This window comes from Anabrus simplex, chromosome 11 (genome assembly GCF_040414725.1).
Source record: "Anabrus simplex isolate iqAnaSimp1 chromosome 11, ASM4041472v1, whole genome shotgun sequence".
In the NCBI taxonomy this organism is placed as follows: domain Eukaryota; kingdom Metazoa; phylum Arthropoda; class Insecta; order Orthoptera; family Tettigoniidae; genus Anabrus; species Anabrus simplex.
This window is the reverse complement of record NC_090275.1, coordinates 41,412,175-41,433,933: the sequence shown is the minus strand read 5'-3', so window position 1 is coordinate 41,433,933 and position 21,759 is coordinate 41,412,175. Positions and strand designations below refer to the sequence as shown.

At 39.7% G+C, this 21,759-nt stretch overlaps 1 protein-coding gene across 4 annotated transcripts in view; it reads right to left on the bottom strand.

Annotated features, from left to right (window-relative positions):
* The window catches only part of LOC136883427 (mitochondrial 2-oxodicarboxylate carrier), a 50,122-nt gene that overhangs the window by 21,598 nt on the left and 6,765 nt on the right, over nucleotides 1-21,759 (bottom strand). For all 4 annotated transcript variants that reach the window (XM_067155699.2, XM_067155701.2, XM_067155702.2 and 1 more), the window contains exons 3-5: nucleotides 12,305-12,516; nucleotides 5,513-5,575; nucleotides 4,052-4,204 (exon numbers count right to left, since the gene is read on the bottom strand). In XM_067155699.2, the coding sequence (XP_067011800.1) occupies nucleotides 4,052-4,204; nucleotides 5,513-5,575; nucleotides 12,305-12,516 (428 nt within the window). The remainder of the gene's footprint in view (nucleotides 1-4,051; nucleotides 4,205-5,512; nucleotides 5,576-12,304; nucleotides 12,517-21,759) is intronic.

The window sequence follows — 21,759 nt, the reverse complement described above, 5'->3', positions numbered from 1 at the left end:
TCTAAGGATTACCACGCGCAAGCCAGAAAGATGGAACATAGCCACTATGGATAGAGAAAAATTTCATGAAGTAATACAGAATGGAACGGACTGTATAACGGATACATGTCACGGAGGCAAAAGAAGCATAATTGCTAATAAATGCGTGGAACACACCATGAGACTCCTTCAGCAAGCATGTGACGCATCAATGACCAGAATCAAACAACAGAGAGGCAAGCGTCCAGCATATTGGAGGAATGAAGAAATTGCTGAGCTGAGGAAACAATGCCTGTGACTCAGACGAAGGACACGAAGAGCACGACATAACGATGAAGCTCTCTCTCAGTAGAATATAAGACTATGAAGAAAAGACTGCGAAATACAATTAAAAAGAGTAAAGCCGACAAGTGGTGGGAAATGTCTAAGGAAATGGATGAAAATCCATGGGGATTAGGGTATAAAATCGTTATGAAGAAATTCGGGATGCTACCAAGCCCTATCATGGATCCACGCACCACGGAAGAAACAGCACACACACTATTCCCTGATCATGCAGAGAGGATTGATGATGAGGCTGAGAAAGAACTAGATAATGTACCACCTTTTACAACTGAAGAATTGATAACACAATTAATTCCCTCAGAAATAAGAAAGCCCCTGGACCAGATAGTATTCCAGCAGAAGTACTAAAGGTGGCAGTCGAATTATGTCCTCAACTGCTGTTGAGAATGTATAATCATTGTTTGAAAGGAGGAATATTTAGCTTTCTTTGGAAGATAGCTAGATTGGTTCTGATCAGTAAAGGGAAAACCAGGGGGTTACAGACCTCTGTATGTTGGACACTGCCGGGAAAGGTTTAGAGAAGCTACTACAGCCGAGAATACTAGCAGCAGTCCAATTAGCTGGTGACCTATCTGATCAACAACATGTATTTCAGAGGTCACTCGACGCTAGATGCTGGGAAGGAAGTGGTGAAGACAGCAGAACGAGCTCAAATGGGTAATCATTACTCTAGAGAGCTGATGCTTCTTGTTACTCTAGATGTTAAAAATGCTTTCAACTCGGCAAGATGGAGTGATATTTTGGAAGCTCTACAAGAAACTTTCAAGCTACCAGAATATCTCATGTATATACTGCGAGACTATTTGAAAGACCGTACATTGTTATACGACATGGAAGATGGTCAGAGAAGAAAACGGCTCACAGCTGGTGCAGCGCAAGGCTCAATTCTTGCACCACACCTTTGGAATATCATGTATGATGGTTTGTTACGGCTGGAGATGCCAGAAGATGTACAACTTGTGGGTTATGCTGTTGATGTGGCAGCTCTGATAGTAATCCGTAACCTAGAGCTGGCTCAATTTAAATTGAATCAGGTGATGTGACGTTAAAGAATGGATGATAAATCACAAGTTAGAACATGCAGATCATAAAACAAAATTGTCCTCCTGACGAGGAAAAGGATTAATACTGTTGTACCGATGCAGATCGGGCAGATAACCATCGAAACAACTAGAAGCACAAAATATCTTGGTGTAACGCTTGATACTAAGCTTACATATTGGGACCACATCTAACGGTTAACAGATAAGGCAGCGAAAACCATGACTGCAAGGAGTAGACTCATGGGAAATATCAAGGGGCCAAAATCTAGTAAAAGGTGGCTTCTCATGTCAAATGTCCAATCGATACTGCTACACGGTTCAAAAATTTGGGCTGAATCGTTAAAAACTGCAAAATATCGGACAAGAATTGGGGTTGTACAACGGAAAGCAGCTTTACGAATTGCTTGCGCATTTCGTACAGTATCAGAACCTGCGATTCTAGTAGTAGCAGCAGTAACTCCTATTGACTTGTTGACTTTCGAAAGACAAGAAATTTGGCTCACACAAGAAGAGCTAGGAAGGAAAAGGGCTTTGGCTCTTAGTTGCAGAATGCAATGATGGCAAACAAGATGGGAAGATGATTCTAGAGGAAAATGAACGAAAAGACTGATATCTTCTCTGGGCATATGGGCTGGCCGAAATCATGGTGAAGTGAACTACTATCTCACACAGTTCTTGACAGGTCATCGATACTTCCGAAAATTTCTTCATAGACTAGGGCTAGCAACTACTGTAGTCTGGTGTGCATATACTGCAGTGATATCGATGACGTATTGCATACTTTCTTTGTGTGTATTCATTGGCTGCCACAAAGAAGATGCTTAGAAGTTAAACAGGGTGAATTGGCGCCAGAAGGGATCATGTCACTAATGCTACGAAGTCAAGAATCTTGGGACCAGGTGGCAATCTACGTAGAAAATATTTCGCGTCAGAAGAAGGACCTGGATGATTACGACAGACAGTAAAGCAGAAGAAGGAAGATGAAGCACAAGATACATTAAGCACGACATCCATCCTGAAGTAATGCGAGAGCGGTTTCCGGGGTGGAGATAAACATCGTGGGAAAAGGGAGTGTGGTTTTTAGTGGGTAAGAATCTTCACACACTTGTTGAGTGCGGACCCTCACAAGCGTCTTGTGAAAGATTTTCCACACTCCCTCACAAAAAAAATACATATTATTATTATTATTATTATTATTATTATTATTATTATTATTATTACTTACGAATTCAACATAAGAAGTACACACACATATTCACCCATTTTTCGTATCCTATCATTGGTCAACTCAGAGAAGATGTTTATATACTGAGCAAGGAGAGTTGACGCCAGAAACTATTGTGCAGGCGATGCTACGAAACCAAGAATCTTGGGATCAGATAGCAGTATATGTACAAGGCATCCTGCATCAGAAAAAGAGAGATATGAATGCTCATGAATGGCAGTAAGGAGAAATAAGGAAGAAGAAACCTAAGAAATTAGCACGACACCGCCCTGAAGTAATGCGAGAGCGGTTCCGGGGCGGAGATATACGTCGTGGGAAAAGGGTGTGTGGGTTTTAGTGAGTAGGAATCTCACACGCTAGTGGAGTGCGGACCCTCACAAGTGTCTAATGAAAGATTTCCCATACTTCCCTCGTAAAAAAAAACTATTATTATTATTATTATTAGATGAAATGATAGTTGCAAGAACATACTGCTTATATCTATTATAAAGATCCTATTTCACACCAAGTTGTAGGATGAGATGAACACATGGATATCATCTAAAGGCAATGTCTGTTGGCTATCATGCTCCAATCTTCCATTACCTATCCTTAAATTACTTTACGTACATACACACAGCCTTCATTTTTGAAGGCTGGAAAGATGATCACCATGCCACAGTTGTCCTTTATTCTTTTGCTAGGGGTTTAATGTGCACTAGCACTATGTTTCTGGCGAAGCAAGGATGGGAAAGGATTAGGATTGGGAAGGTAATGGCCGTGGCCTTAATTACATTACAGTCCCCAGCATTTGCCTGGTGTAAAAATGGGAAAGCATAGAAAACCATCTTCAAGCCTGCTGACGGTGCTGCTTTGTGAATAAATTCATATTTTACTATAAGGTTTCGATATTTATAGTTATCTACAAATACCTATTTATGAAACATTCTACAGAGCAAGTGACAACTTAACATTTTAACAACATTAGCAATGGAAAGGTACAAACAAGTGCACATGCTCACGGTCCTCTAAGTTAGCGGGCAGTTTATCGAACTGATAGATGTTCGACTAATGCAAAAACACAAGTTAACTATTTGATACCGCTATAGTTTCGATATCTCATGTTCCAGAAACCAGGCGTTGGACTGAAGATCCATCAAGACAGCCCCTCAATGAGTGGTGAAGCAGGGAAGCACAATGACCTTGTTGGGGGCTGAGAATAAACCAATGTAGAAGAACTGGGACCGATTAGAATAGACAGCCAACCAGACAGCAGTGTGATGAAGATGTGGAGATTGTCCTTTTCCTATTGTGTTTTATTTCTATTTCTCCCTCTTCCTAGACTCACCCGTGACTCTCTTTATACTATTAATGTGCTGCTTTCTATGTTCCGTATCTTTCTATGTATGATCATTTTAATTACAATCCTGACCAATAACACCACATTTTAATAACAATCTTATATTTTATTAGAACTTACCTCAGTAGTAATAATATGCCTCGTGACTGTCCATGTGCTTGGAACTTCACTCCGTTTTGCTCGGTTTGACTGCAATGCCACCTTCACCACTTCGAAGGGATTCACCAGCACAGCTTCTGTTATGCCGGCACATAAACCCGATAATGAAAAAGTCTGTAATGTTATAAGCAGCAAAATCAAGTACAATATACCTACTGCAGCAACCTACTCCTCGTCTGCTGTTGTAGCAACATCTCCTTTAACCCTCCAAGTGCCGATCATTTCACTCTTAAGTGCTGAGCATTCCTTAAGGAAGCATGCAGATACATTAAAATAATTACAATAAATACAAATTTGTAACTACATATGGCATATTATATATCAATTTGTTCAGGAAGAATTAGAGAATAAGATAATAGTAGGATGTTTTACTTACAAGTAACCAGTAAAAGTATAATGGATGATAAGTCATATTTTTAAAAAATCAAAAGATATTCCAATTTTTGAGGCTGATCACAAGCACTACATTATCTGAAATTAAATTCCAAGATATACAAAATGTGCCAAATTCCATTACAAGCACAATGATATATAATAATAGAAACTCCAATGAATAATAAAAAAGTCACAGGTAAAAAGACTCGGAGAGAGTCTGTTGTGGTGGTTCATTAGTTCTAGATGTGCCTGGTAGGGTTAGCACGTTTGGATTGTCGACATCACTTGACGCATCACTATAGTCATGGGTATCTAAATTAGGGTAATATTCTTCTCCACTTTCAGAAGAAAAGTCGTCTACTGATAAATCATCAGGAAAATCTTCTACATTACCAATGTCTTCTTCACATTCATCACTCCCAAGCTCCTCCAGTGCTTTTCTAATTGCACTTGAACCACTTAGTTCACTCATGTTTATGTTATAATAATCACCAAACTAAAATAAACCAATTAAAATAGAGTAAATCAGGCACACAAATATTACAAATTGGCTAGCAAGCAGTAATCTTCAAACGCTTGAAGCAACTGGACAGTTTGAGTAGACGTAAACAAAGACCAGTTCACAGCTGACAAGATCGCCGTTTACTGCTTTCCTTGCCCAGCCAAAGACCAACTTGCACTACCTACCAGGTAGAGAATTTCATTTTGCAGCGAGAATATTCGTCAAATCAATTGTTACAATGATTTTACGAGCTGTTGTAGCGATTTTACGAATCGTCTCGCTGCAAGATGATAGCACTTCAGCCGGGATCCGAATCGTCTTGTAGCGAGACGATAGCACTTGGAGGGTTAAAAATTGATATATTACACTGTAACCTGCCTTGGATGTAAACATGAGCACAGCAAATACAAGATGTCATATGGACAGCATTCACAGTTTAAAAAGAAACACATAAAATATGACAGTGATATGCTATATTACACCAATACTTACAAACCACCCCTATAAATTAATGCAAGCATGATTTTAAAAAATGTAAGACTTACCAAAGGTGTTGGTACAGGAGAACCAAAGAGAAAGAATCTTTTGTACTGCTCAAATGTAAAGAACTGTAAAAGAAGAAGAATATGAAATATTATTGCAACATTCTCAAAATGAATACTCTACATGAAAATATTTGGAGAAGCAAGAACAATTCAAGCATTCACCTCAAACACATCCAAATTTTAAAAATGACCACTACATCTTACACCTAAAAAATGTACAAGGAAATGGGAAATAGTAATAAAAAGTGAAATGTATGGAGATGCTAAACTTTCATATACCAAATACTCACTTTATTAGGAGTACCTACATAATAACAGGTTGGTCCCGCCCTGCTTTGCTGGTGGTCAAGGCTTGCAATCATCAAGGAATAGGGTGATGCATGTTGTCCATGTCCACTACAAACCATGCCTACCGCAGTATCTTGTTTAGTTAATACACATTTTGTAAAGATGTAGGAGCAACCCTGTTCAATGAGTTTACAATCCGGGCAATTTGGGAGGCCACGGCAGAGTGTTGAATTCATTGTTATGTTCTTCCCACTAGTCTGAAGTGACCTGAGCCCAGTGCTGCGGTGCATTATCCTACTGGAATATGGCTTTGCTGTCAGGAAAGACTACCTGGAGATAAGAGTGCAGGTTGTCGGCTAACAGGTTGCTTTAGTCTTCCCCATTCAAAGTATGTGGTACAATAACCAACGACCAAGAGAATGCTCCCCAGACCATGACACCACCACCACCACCACCACCACCACCAGCTGGCTGAACATCCATGATACATGATACAGACGGGGGAGGCCTCCTCACGCTGTTTATACCAGGTGCACGGGGCTATAGGAAATGGGACACACAACTCCAGATGATCCCAACAACTCCTCTTCCATGCACCCAAGGTCCACTGATGCCTTTCTTGGAACCACGCAAGGCATTGAAGAAATGGGATGTATCTGCACACTGCTGTACGCCCCAGGGGCTCTGAACTTAGGAGCATGGACTGGAGACCACGGGTCTCTTAACCGAGTCCTGGCATTGCCTCCACTTACTTGTGCCAGGCTCCTCACTTTCATCTATGCTATCCAATCTTCCTTGGACAACTCTTGTTCTTTTCCGACCCTAATGCTATTTAGAGCATTCGAGGGCTAGGGGGGGGGGTCTTTAATTCTCATGCCCTTTGTGGCCCCAGTCTTTTTTTGGCTGATATCTTCATTTTCGAAGTGTGGATTCTTTCTTCCCCCCCCCCCCCCCCTCTCTCATTAGTGTTATATAGAGGACGACTGCCTAGTTGTACTTCCTCTTAAAACAATAATCACCACCACCATCACTGTTGTGCTGCTAGGTCGTCCTCTAGGTCTAGAGTTGAAGGAACAACAAGGGAAAGATGGCTGAAAGGTGTAAAGAAGAGCATAGAGGCAACAGGAGGGAACTGGATGACATTGAGAGAACAAAATTAGCAGATGGAGACAGAAAATGATGGAGAGGCTTATGATCCAAGCAGACCCAGCCTGTGGTTGGAAACTGCTCCAGATGATGATGATGATGATGATATGTTTGAATTATATCTTGAGAGTGCTAATAATAGAATAGAACATAAAACAATATTTTGAAGTACTGATGATGATTAATTGTGTTCGTCTTAATAAACATCTTCATCAACATTTAACACATTACAGAAAAACATGCAATAGCGAACACATCCTTTCATACAGGGTTCGCATCAGGCTGTAAAACTGGGGTTAATCCAGACATAGTGCCAGGGGAAAGGCCATGAAGAAGAAGATTAAATAAAAGCGTCCGATCTAACCCCGCTGATGGGTTTCAGACATTTATTGTTGTTTCAGTAGTGTCTTCATTTTACTGATCATGGGGCTATTTTGTAAGTAACGTATTATGTACTCACTACAAAAAAAATTTGCTCACCAAGGAGGAGTTGTTTAATCTGAAACTGAATGGTAAGATGAGTGATAACAATGTACAGTAAAACCCCGTTTATCCAAAATAAAGGGGGCGAAGCCACTTCGGTTGACACGTCTTTTCAGATGTCACATGGTAAGTATTTTTGGAAGTTAAATGTCAAAATAACAATGCATAAACTCTCTTATTAGCAAAGGTGTATATTAACATTAAAATATTTACATAATATCACACATTGTATAAAATCAGTGATTTTCTTCTGAATTGTTTTGGTGCAGCGCTGTCGTGGTGTAGATTCATTGCCTTGTTCAACAAAGCGCAAAGCAATCTGAAATAATGAAACCATTTTTTGTTACTACTGAACTGAATACTGCACATAGTAATTTTATTACAGTACGGTAATTAAAGCATGTGGCACAGTATTTTAATAAAAATTCAAAATCAATCTTACCTCTAATGCACTAAATCCATCATCTGCTGTAACTCAATTCTCAGAGCTGCTATTGTCAAGGTCTGAGTCATCAGCATAATCTTCATGACGAATAATACAGTAATAATAATACAGTAATAATAATTCCTGCTTGTTCAAGAAAAAATGTACCATGGAACGAACTAGAGGGTAAGAAACTGTTTTGGTTTATGCTACATGTGCATTCTGGCATAAGTCGTAATATAAAAATACGGTTTGCCTAGTAGCTCTCAGCACATATAGCAAGAGAATTACTAATACCGACGACTAAGAACGAGAGGGTAAAACCAAAATATTAAGCTACAATTTTGCAAGAGCATTTCGCTTAAGCGAAGTTCGGTTAATTGGGGTTCCACTGTCCCCAGAGTTGCTCACGCTGGGCATTCCATCCCATGGGCACCCAGCACTGTAAGTGTCTGAGCAGGGAGGCGATGAGCATATGCTATTCAACCACAGTGACTTTGTGTCTACGTCATAGGCCGTGAAGGTTGGGCGAAGTTCCCCCAGTCACTCTAGGTCACTGCGGTGATACCAGAGTTTGAAGTAGAGGCAGAAAATAATGAAAAAAAGAGGGCAGAAATCCACATCATTTTGAATTTATATTGTAAGAAGTAAGTTATTTATGTTCATTGCAGTTTGTGTATTTTGACCAGATACCATAAAGAGTTAGCCCTACAACTTCAAATATTTTTATAATGTACGTAACAAATTACGATTTTTCACTATTACATTTTAAGAGGTGCTTTAGAAGCATTTCTAAAGATAATAAGGAGTTAAGGTGGATAAGCTGTGGCTTCTGGTTATTTGAGTTTAAATTACCTGATAACCTCACCAACAATCCAATCATGCTTACTGGGAATAACATCAGTTAGGGTATTTACTTGAAGGCATACTGTGTACATCTATCTGGTAGATACATTTACATTCTTCTTGTACTTTAATCTTGGTTAGTATATCTATGTCCTGACTCATGACAAAACTTCCTCTTCGCCATTTAGAGGCTAGCCATTATCATCGGATGCCTGTTGAACTTTAAATACCTTATTTTCAGAAATTCACTGAACAGGGAAAGTCACACAACACTACACCACTGTGCAAAATCAAGCAATACACTTGGTGAACTATGTAATTATATCACTTCCTGCTTAATGAGTAACTGGAATTTTACTTCTTTTTAAATGGAAATACTGTCATTCCTAACCAAGGAATTGTAAATCATGGCTTGTACACTTTAACCCTGTACCTTCGTAAATTGTAACATAAAAATGATCATGCGTCAGTTCTCTTCGAATGAATAATTATAAGAAAATAAAACTGACTGTTTATATCGAGTGCAGTATAAATCAAACCAGAATATCTTGAATAGGTCAGTTTTTTTGGCGATTATAGTATTTTATTTTAAATACTGTACCCCACCTCTGCACCTCTGGTCTACCCCATAGTCCCATTTCTTGATACAGGGTTGGGAATGAGGCGAGATGAAATTACATGGCGTGTTTTTATGGCCAGATGCCCTTCCTGTCACCAACATCAGTTGAACAGCTAATGAAGATTAAATGAATGATGGCGAATGATTAACTGGTAAGGAGGTGGAAGTCATTGGCTGTGGCTTATGAACAGGACGTGTCCTGGAATTTGCCTGGAAGTGAAAATGAGAAACCACAGAAACCAATCTCAGGACAATTGATGGTGGGGTTCGAACCCACCTGCCCCCGAAATGCACAGCTTGGCTCCATAACCATAGCATACTAACACACACAGCCACTCCACTCAGTAAGCAAACATATATTTTACTGCGTAAAACTGAACGGTTGAAGTGCGAGTAGTATTCTGGGGATCCACCTCTACTTTGGACACAAAGAGACTACAGGTTCTGTGTGGTATCCTATGGAATAGCTGTCCATTTTTGTAGCAACTAGTTCTCTACATTGTGTTACCTCATAGTCATCCCAGACATATGCGATGGGTTATAAATCTGGTGACTGGACAGACCATAGATCTGTGGCAATATTACAGAGGCATTACTGTAATATCCTTATTCTGTCTGGCTGAGCATTATCATGCTGGAAAATGCCTCCTGAAAGCCCTGTCATGAAGGGCAACACATGCAGCTGCAGTATGTACTGCACACATCGCTGCACTGTAGCTGTGACTGACTGTCATATGCAATGGGCCCCCAGACCAGCACAGCAGCAATGGGAGTGGTCCAGTGAGCCACAGCAAAGGAAAGATTGAGGTACTCACCACAATGCTTCCAGACATGAATATAGCCATTGACAGTGAACAAAGAATAACTCGATTTGTCATTAAAGACAACTCGGTTCCAGTCCATACAAGTAGAGGATTGTCATTCAATGCACCACTGTAACTGGAAACAATGGTGGGTAGATATCAATGGCAGGAAAGAATATGGGTGCATGAGATTAAATTTCCTTCCACCAAGTACCTGAAAGAGGTTCGGCTGGACAGAGCAGCCTGTAGTGACGGTGCTACACGTGCCTAGATGGCAGACACCATAATAGTGAGCTGCTTGTGCTTGTCGGAGGAGCTGATGATGATCTCTCTGGATGGTCTGTTGAGGATGCCCTAAGCCTAGCTGCCATGTGTGCGTGCCCTCATAAATTCACTATGCCGTAACGGTGTGATCAGAATCGTCTAGGTGATGTGCAGTTCGTCACTATGAACATCTGGTCTCAATCATTCTCATAACGCGCCCCCTCTCAAACTCCGATAACTGAACGAAATATATTTGATTGCGCCGTAGAGGCATACTGAGGGGTTGATCAGCTTTTCACAACTGAAAGCAGTGTTCTGCTATGTACGCCTAGCCTCTGCAAGCCTTTACATATGCCACGGGTGGCAGCAAGTTCACGGCCTCTGGTGGTATGACTGTTCAGCTAATTGTGTCACTATACTAGCAATTTGATTACCTGATTGAGATGATACTGCATGCCAAGATTTGCAGCAACATGACAAATCCTTCATGGCTTTGTTTTTTTTTTTTTTTCTTTCAAATATGCATCTGAGTAGCGAGTAGTTTTTTCCACTGAATAGCCTAAAATACACGATATTACACAATTACATGTTCCATTTGAAGAAAATAAAAACACTAAGCAAACTATGATCAGTTTAATTGAGTTTTAGAGTCCACGTAAAATTACATCAGCAACAAAGGTAACTTTTCAGACTATTGTTAGAGGACTGTTTCCTTGTATTCCACCTTTCTTTTTTCGTCTGAAGGAGTCGGTAAGAATCGAACATTCTATCCTTTCCAACTGTGCGACTGTCTGGAATTTGTGGGAAGACAAGAGATTTACTCTCTTGGAATAAAAAAGGGATGGATAAGAGTACATTCACTTTCTTTGCTTAATAACAATGGTCTTCCGATAATCAAGGATTGGTTTTATTTACTTTAAAGGTCACTGAAGTACACAGCACATATCACAGAGGTCTTCCTGTATGAAAACTTGCCACATATGACACAGAAATTGCAATTTCCAGTTCAACAGATCATAACTGCATCTTGGACCAACAACTAGTTTCCTCTGTTATTTCCATGGCATCATCTGATATTACCACAGTGTATTCAGGCTCAGACAATGATACATGTTAAGAAGCGTGGGCTAATGTCCAAACAGTAACCAGAAAAAGTTGCAGAAAAAATAGCACCTGGATGCAGTGCTACCAACCTGAAAACTGTATTTGTTTTACGTCGCACCGACACAGACAGGCCTTATAGTGACGATGTGATAGCAGAGGGCTAGGACCAGGTACAGCCTGGTATGAAAGTGGGAAACCACAGAAAAGCCTCTTCAGGGCTGTTGACAGTGAAGTTCAAACCTGCTATCTTTCAAATGCAAGCTTACAGCTACGTGAATAAAACCATGTAGCCAACTCATTCTGTAAGCTTCTGTGGGTGAGGGCAGTAGAATAACACCTAAGGTATCCCCTGCCTGTCGTGAGGGGCAACTAAAAGGGGCCACAGGGGCTCTGAACTTTGGAGCATAGGTTGGCAACCACTGGACCTTTAGCTGAGACCTGGCATTCCTTCCAGTTACCTGTGCCAGGTTCCTCACTTTCATCTATCCTATCCGACCTCCCTTGGTCAACTCTTGTTCTTTTCTGACCCCAACGGTATCAAGTATCGAGGCCTATGGAGTCTTTTATTTTCACACCCTTCATGGTCCTTGCCTTTCTTTAGCCGATACCTACATTTTCCGAAGTGTCAGACCCTTCCCTTTTTCCTCTCTGATCAGCGTTGCCCAGTTGAACTTCCTTTTAAAACAATAATCACCACCACCTCACTCCGTAACCTGAAAACTGAAAAGTACCCTTGCTGCCAGAAATAACCACCGCATCCAAAATTCCTCCAGTTTAGGGTAACTGATGCAAACTTGAATGGGAATAAATATTACCTTCACGGCTCTCTTGGGTGTTTCTACGAGGATGGGAGGCAGAATACCTTTCCACAGTGAGAAGAACCCCTCTTGTACAATTATCTTCCTCATGCAGTCTATAACTCCAGAGTAATAGTGGGGATCTCCTGGGGCAATTGCCTTGCGGCTCTGTAACTGCATCCTGGTCTTGACGACATCCAGGGGATGCATAATGCACACCTCTACAAAACCTAGTAACAGAGAAAAGATATATATAAGAAAAGGAAAGGAACAAACAAGTACCAAATCAAGTCATACGAAGAAAGACAGGAACATGAATTGGAACACACTGGACAGGTTAGTGTGGGAAGAAGGAGCAAGAAGAAGAGGAGACAAGGACAAACATAGAAATACAAATGGACAAGGACAATCTCCACATATTCATACACTGTAGTCTTCAGACCAATTCATGTTCCTAATTTTATATGTTATAACATATTTCTATACACAGTATGCAAATATATATATATATATCTGCAAAACATTATGGTGATCCTGGGAAGTTGGTAGTGCTGAATGACATATAAAATGTTTCTTACAACATCTCGCCATTTAATGAAAACTAATTGATACCCTGTGTGCACTGCTACGCCTGAATAAATAAAAGGTGTTTTTTAATTAATTCGACTTCAATTTTTATTAGCATTTTTCTTCATTATTTTTGGTTTTGTTATTTATATTTACTTGTAATTTCACTTACAAAACCAAGAAATAATTACTTGAATAAGTTATATTTTTTAGATTCCTATGTCTATTAATTTGATCAAACTATTTATACATGCTTACATACATGGCAATTTCTTTGCACGATGCATGATGTTCACTGCAATGTGAGTGGATACATGACATTCTTTGTTTTTCCATTTGGTGCAAAAATGAACAGATTCCTCAGCAACATGAAAGTACATCTGGATGATTATGATGACGATGATGCTTGTTGTTTAAAGGGGCCTAACATCTAGGTCATCGGCCCATGACGGTACAAAATGAGACGAAATGAAATGACAAATTAAAAGTCCAAAAACATCCACTGACTACAATTCAAAACGTGAGGATGAGGAATGAATGGATGGATTGATATGAATTTAAAATGATCAGTGGAACCGACCCACAGTGCCTCACATGCACAGAAGCTGGCTTAGAACAATAGTATTACTGACCAAGAGACTGCTTCTATAGCACAATATTGAATCGATGATACTTGTAGTCGAAAGGGGACCAAAATCCAAGTCAGCGGCCCCTCACGATGGTACTTATTGCTAGGAAAGTAGAACCATGGTATTTGTCACGTTGCGGTACTAATCAAGAGTAGCATAGACTCCACACATTATGGTACTACTCACAGGTAATAAAATTCGCACATGTATTACAGACCTAAGCTGTTTCGCACATTGCGGCGCCATTTACAGGCAACGCAAACCTATGGTGTTCATCACATAAGGGTACTAACCACAGGGAATCATACTATCCCTTGGTGTTCTTCATATAGTGGGTACTAATCATAGGTAAGCCAGAACCATGCATGTCGCTCATATAGTACTACTAATCACAGGTACTGTAAAAGCTGTCGTGCTCATGTTTGCTACTAATCACAAACCTATTTGGTACCCAACATAGTGGTACTACGCACAAGTAAAGGCGACCCATGGTGTTCCCCGCGTGGTGCTACTAATCACAAGTAGTTTCATGGTTCTAATTTGATCATCCCTTGGATGCCCCTTTTAGTCACCTCTTACGACAGGCAGGAGATACCTTACATAAAATAAAGAAGAGGAGGAGGAGGAGGATGACGACGATGATAATAATAATAATAATAATAATAATAATAATAATAATAATAATAATAATAATAATAATAATTATAATAATCAGAGTTGGAAGTAATCAAATTACTTGTAACAATTACATTCATAGTATCAAAAGATGTTTGACAGAATAATGAAGAGTGGGAGATCTGACAAAGAGGACTTTAAAGCAATTGAAACAGAGGATGGAATCCAAATCCGGAATACAGAAAACATCAGAGAAGAAATGGGAAACTATTTTGACAAAGTTGTTAAATGGCAATGAAGAAGAGAAGCACGAAAACAATGAACCTATCAAACATGGAGAATAAGAAAGACCAATTATGTGGTCAGAAACAAAAAATGCCCAGAAGCTTATGAAAGGAGGAAAATCACCCGGAGTAGATGGATTATCTGCAGATATAATCAAAGCGGCAGGCATTCAATGTCTTCAGTGGCTACATCGAAAACTAGGAGTAATCTGGAGAGAAAATAAGATACCAGATGAATGGAAAAAAGGATCGATCATACCAATATTCAAGAATGGAAGCAGAAGAAAGTGTACAAACTACAGAGGAATTACCCTGCTACCACACTGCCTCAAGATATTGGAAAAGATCATAGCGAAGAGATTAAGAACAAGGATAGAACATCAGTTTGAAGAAGAACAACATGGCTTCAGAGACAACAGAGGAACAATAGACCTAATTTTTGCCATTAGACAACTAATGGAAAAGTACTGGGAAAAAGGGAAAGATCTGATAGTAATGTTCCTAGATATAGAAAAAGCCTATGGCAGTGTTCCAAGGAGCAAAATATGGGAATGTCAGCATAAACTAAGGGCTCCAAGTTCTCTAATTCGTAAGATCCAACTGCTATATGAAAACTGTGAAAGTAGTGTACAAATAGGAAATGGTGGATCTGAATGGTTCCAAACAAAGAGAGGTGTACAACAAGGCAGTGAACTATCTCCACTACTTTTCCTTGCACTCGTGGACGTAATCATTAAAGAAATTAAAGCTGCAGAACCTGGAGATTTGGATGCATTAGTGTTTGCAGATGATGCTGCCATCTGGGGAGAAATAGAGCAAGAAGTCCAAAGGAAATTAGATTGCTGGGTCAACAAATTTAAGGAATATAAGTTAACTGTGAGTAAGAAGAAAACAGTAGCAATGAAATTGAGTAGAACACCCAGCAAATGTGACCTCAAACTTCATGGAGAGAGAATTAAATATGTAGAAAGCTTCAGCTATCCTGGAAGTATTGTATCGAACCAGGGGAGTGCTAAATTGGAAATCCAGAACAGTGACAAAAGGTTCCATGTTCTTCTATCAGGTACGAAACCTAGTGTGGTACAAAGCAGTTCCCATAAAAGCCAAACAAACAATATCCAAATCTTACCTCCTGCCAATCATGACATACGGGTTGGAGACCTGTGTATTATTGAAAAGAGGCATCAGCAAACTGCAAGCATGTGAAATGAAATTTTTAAGATCTGCTATGCAAAAAACAAGAAGAGACAGAATTAGAAATTAGTGCATTAGAAATGACATGCAAGGGACCTGTATGATGGAAGAAAGACTATGCATTGCACGGTCGAAATGGTTTGGGCATGTGCAAAGTATGGAAGATACTAGAACCCCCAGACAATACTTGGAAATGGCAGTACCTGGAAGGAGACCTGTTGGACGTCCCAAAAGAAGGTGGCTGGACCAAATAAATGCACACCTTATCAAGAAAGGAACAACACTGCAGGATGTGAAAGGAGAGGAACTCTAAAACGACAGGAACCGATGGAGGCATATTGTCCACAAAAGTCCTACTCGGCCCACTGGAAGGATATCGAGATAATGACGACTTCCCAGTAATTTTACTTGTAATCGTTACTGTTTTACAAAATGTAATTTTTACTTGTAATTTATTTCTTGGAACAAAATTGTAATTGTTACATTCTAGTAACTCATATACATCATGTAGAAATGGGGGAAAAAGAAATAATGACAATGATGATGATTTTTCAGTTCTATTAAACCAGCACCAGTAACTTCACCAGTTCTGAATGAGGTACCTCTCCATTTATTCCAAAGACATCATCCTTATACCAATGATTTTCTTAAAATTAAACATGACCGGGCGAGTTGGCCGTGCGCGTAGAGGCGCGCGGCTGTGAGCTTGCATCCGGGAGATAGTAGGTTCGAATCCCACTGTCGGCAGCCCTGAAGATGGTTTTCCGTGGTTTCCCATTTTCACACCAGGCAAATGCTGGGGCTGTACCTTAATTAAGGCCACGGCCGCTTCCTTCCAACTCCTAGGCCTTTCCTATCCCATCGTCGCCATAAGACCTATCTGTGTCGGTGCGACGTAAAGCCCCTAGCAAAAAAAAAAAAAAAAAAAAAAAAACATGAGTATTCCTCCACGTGCCCCTACAGGGTGACTTTTCAGTAAATGCAAAGATGCCATTTCCACCCAAAACAAGAAGGCTTAGTATTGAGAATCTTAAGAACCAATTAAGGTAAACTTAAGGACCCGTGCTGCTCCACAGCATTCATTAAAAATAGGTCAAATAACTCATCGCGATATGGCTGTCGTAGTCATATTGTTTTGCCTACCCTTTTAAATGGTTTTATGAACATTTAATAAGAAACAAGTTACGGTATGCCGCAGTTCATAGTCAGAATTCATTCATTCTGACATCATCATGCTGTCTGTATAGTAAAAATCTATCCATACATTCACTTTTTTATCCTGCAGTTCTTGGTTGCAAAGCTTGGTATTGTGTCGTAGAAGACAATGGTATTTTTAATTTCATCTCTTCTATATAGAACGGTTGCCAGCCCCGTGATGTAGGGGTAGCGTGCTTGCCTCTTACCTGAAGGCCCCAGGTTTGATTCCCGGCCAGGTCAGGGATTTTTATCTGGACCTGAGGACTGGTTCGAGGTCCATTCAGCCTGCGTGATTACAATTGAGGAGCTATCTGACGGTGAAATAGCTTGATAGGCCAAGGCCCTTCAAGGGCTGTAGTGCCAGGGTTTTTTTTTTTAAATATAGAACAGATGTCTTGTGAGCTCATATGTTAGTCTTGAAGGAGGAGCGTGTTTTTGCCAGACAGAGAACTTTTCTGAGATACATGGCCTTCACTCTTTCTAGTGCAGCTAGGTTATCCTTCGATAGATGTTCCCAGATAATGTCTAAGGCATAAGTCATGATGGGGTCTTGCAAGTTATGAATCTCATAAAACCGTATTGGATTTCAGAAATATAATAACTTCTTATTAGGATGGGGTCTGTTTGAACGTAGACTTCTTTCTTCTAGGGTCATTTTCTCCAAACTGAAGTAGCAGCATGTAAGTTATTAGGAATGCTCTGCCATCTGTTGAATATATTTGGAAGCTAGGAAAGTTGGCTGAACTATGAGACCTATTAATGTCTCATGATATGATTCACCAGCAGGTAATTCCAGAGAGAATAAAACAAAAACTAAGCAAATCAGTCCTTGTTTTAAGGGGCCTAACAGCAAAGGTCATCGGCCCCTAAAGCTGTTTTTAGTAAACTGTTTTAATATATAGATGGCAAATTATTTGAAATGCTAAGAGCCATTAACTGAAATAAAAATGACTGAGAACAATCATTTAGAAGGTTCCAAGGTATCATGTTTAATTTCACCCAGTGGCAATAGCCACTTAATGTGTCTATGCTAAAGAAACACATACAAAATGAAGTAATATATTTTTCTTGCAAACTTTGTATTATGCAGGGGTTTAGGGGGAGGGAGTCAGCGATTTCCTTATGACTTTACAAAGGTAAAATTAAGTGTATCTTCCTAATACAATACATCATATAATTCCATCATTAGATGAAGTAATCAAATTCAAACATGTTTTGATTCGTTTGAGCCATTTTCAGTGAAAAAGTGGGAGGGGGGGGGGGGGGTTGAAGTAATTTAAATAGTACAAGCTAAAAATTTGCCAAAAAACATAATGAAGGAACAAATGAAAAAAACAAAACAGACACAAGATGGAAATAAAAACAGCACAATACACAATATTTACACTATCATATAGAGCAATAAACAACTCGCTGCGATAAAATTCAGTGAAAACAGGGGTTAATACAAAACATAATTGAATCTAAAAACTGTGTTAACCTAAGAAGAAAAATAATGAAAACAAATAATGATACAGATAGAAACAAACAATAAGTGCACATAGTGAGGGTGCGGACCTCTTAGTCTACAAAATTTTGGTGTTTTAACAATTCAAAACAGGATGTAATCACCATTTTGAAAATTCAGACTGAAAGTTTGCCTTTGTAGAAAAACCATCATGTTAAATGGCTAGAAGGAGAGCGGGAGCAAAAAAGTTCGAGAAACTAAGCCAACCAACCAGCGTTCAGTAAAGTAATTGTAATTTTACAGATTATTTGTTGAAAAGCTAATTTGTAATTGTAATCTAGTCAAATATATCTCAAATAACTGTAACTCAGCCCATTACCCCCCCAGTGTACGCTTCCCATCACTGAAAATGTACGTAAGTCCAAACCTTTGTCCCATTCTTCTATGCGGCCGGATATGAAGCAAGATGAATCTTCGTAGCACGTTTTTACGACCGGATGCCCTTCCTGACGTTAACCTCATCAGAGGAGTTGATGAGATGAGATGAAATGAATGACGTGGTATATGACAGCAGGAAGGGAGAGGGTGAAACCCGGTGCCGGAACATAGCCCACTCCTGTCAAATACCAGCAAAGGGTCTGCTCAAGGCTTTACGTCCCCATTTGACGGACAAATCACCATCAACAGTGTCATATACCCTCACTCCATATGAACACTGCAAAGAGGTTTGGAATTTAATCCAGGCTTTTGGCGCGCAATCTAGTGACTAGAAATTGTATACCACCACCTTTCCTACCCTGCCAGCCAACATTCCAGTGATGAAATTTTCTTTTTACCAAGGGGACTCGAACCAGCTAACCACGGTGTCAGACCGTATAGACTTCAACGCCTTAATGATCTTGGCCACCAGACGGGCTTCTTCACTGATAACAATAATATGGCCTAGGCTATCATATGCAAGCATTATAATTTGATGCCATCTGGCTGCTTGCTCGTCAATTTTGATGTTCCGTTTTACTCTAGGCTTACTCGATGGCAGAGTAAACTGAATTTCTTTTGGGCATCTATGGCTGAGTTTTATGAATTTTGTCGGGTAAACACCAAATGTGTCACAAGAGATCTTTTATGTCCATTAAATTTATTTAACTGCTATTTACAAATTCATTCACATTTGAGTTTTCCACGCAACACAAATTTTCCCTATTTACACGTGCTTGGTCGGTGGCGCATTAACCAGTGCAATGCGATCCAGAACAGTTCAGTTCAACCCTAATAAGCCTTGAACTCCACACAGCCATCTGATGGACTCACTCTGAATGAAATGATTCATCATTGACTCACGACCATCTGTTTACATTCACTCGGATGGCATCAAATTAGAATTATTGCACATGGTAGCTGAGGCCATATTATTATTGTCCTTTCTTTCTTCGTTATGCCCAATTAAAGAGCACGTTTGAACTTTTTAGCTTGGTCTGACGGCTTCTTATTCTCCCAAAATCTCTTCACGAATTCGCTATGGTGTTTTTTTTCTTTTTTCACTCTTCTGTCCACTGTTTTCTAATGGTCTCTTTAGAATTTTCCATGAATATGTGATTTGCAACTAGAATTCCTAAGACTTTACCATTTTTTATAGTACCATTTATAGCATTTATTTCTTGTAAATCATGCTTAATTTCTTCCAACCAGTTGATCTTGACCTCCTTTGAAGTAATAATTATAGGTAGTAGCTTTTTAGTGAATCTATTATTGTCCATTCTAAAGATGTGACCCTTGAATTTCAAGAGTCTCCAACATACGGCATCAATAAACTTATCTGTTGCTCTGTTCAGGTTTGTAGTTTTACTTCTAATCCATATGCCATTTACACGAGTGGGACCATACATTCTCCTTAGGATTTTTCATTTTTGCAACTTTTTCATCAATTTTAGAGTTGCCTCCTAGAGATGTAGTTACTGAGGCAAAACAACTGTCCTGTAATGACAAAGTTTTGCATTACGTGATATCACTCTTTTATTGTAGTTACTCTATATGCTTTCTGAATTTGGTGGCTCTTTCTAAATTGGCTTTACTGTCCAGTACAGATGGCAGTATAATTTCTCCAAGATATTTGAAGGAAGACACGCATGAAATTATTCCACAGTGGGGATCTCCAGATATTTTGATGTACATTTTCCACACAATGTGTTTTCTCATACGATATTTGGAGGCCTGTCGGTGATGCTATCTCATTTAACTGCTCTATGACATACCTGGTTTCTTCACTAGTCTTAGTAATGATAGCTAGATCAGCAGCAAAAGTCAGGCACTTCACCTTGTTTCTTTAAGTCTCTACGATTATACCTTTGATTAATTTTTCCCATTCTCTGATAACTTTATCTAACACAAAGGTTTTTTTTTTTTTTTTTTTTTTTGGCTAGTTGCTTTACGTCGCACCGACACAGATAGGTCTTATGGCAACGATGGGACAAGGAAGGGCTAGGAGTGGGAAGGAAGCGGCCGTGGCCTTAATTAAGGTACAGCCCCAGCATTTGCCTGGTGTGAAAATGGGAAACCACGGAAAACCATTGTCAGGGCTGCCGATAATGGGGTTCGAACCTACTATCTCCCGAATACTGGATACTGGCCGCACTTAAGCGACTGCAGTTATCGAGCTCGGTTAACATAAAGTTAAAAGAGAATCAGGGAGACGCCATATCCTTGGTAAATTCACCAAGAAACTTTCCCTTTAGATATTGTCTCTGTGAGAGTCTGGCAGATTAGTGCTCTTTTCCTATCCACTAATTCTTCTTCTTCTTATTATTATTTTTGACACACTCAAGACTGACTCTGCCTCGCTGGGTTTGTTCTTTATATATAGTCCCACAAAATATTCTTATAGTTTCCATTTCCAGGTCATTCTCAGGTCTGCTCCATTGTCAGTCACCTTCCAGCTTCTTCAGGAAATTTCCTCATCATCAGCTTCAACAATTCAACAGTGTTATTCTCGCTGCTGGCCTCGTCCACACTGTCGCCGCTGTGCCGTGATTTTCACCATCCATTGGCCCCGCCTTCAATGTCACACTATTACATGCTGCTTCTCTATAATTGCCGGGCTGAGTGGCTCAGATGGTTCAGGCGCTGGCCTTCTGATTCCAACTTGGCAGGTTCAATCCTGGCTCAGTCCAGTGGTATTAGAAGGTGCTGAAATACGTCAGGTTCATGTCTGTAAATTTACTGGCATATAAAGAACTCCTGCGGAACTAAATTTTGGCACCTCGGCATCTCCAAGAACCGTAAAATTAGTGGGACAAAGCCAATATTATTATTATTATTATTATTTTTAATTTTGGCCTTCTAAGGACCATGAAAAGTAACCCTGTTCACTCATTATGACCCTTCTTTTCTTGACTTCTAATAGTTTCACTTTGCTGTTTCCTCTTCTCTTGGGTCCAGATGTTATTACCTTTCCTCTCCTCCTGGAAACCACTGAAGTTCTGTACCAATTTCCTGAAAGTTGTTCTCTCTTCTATTATGTTGTCTGTTATTTAATCTCAGTTT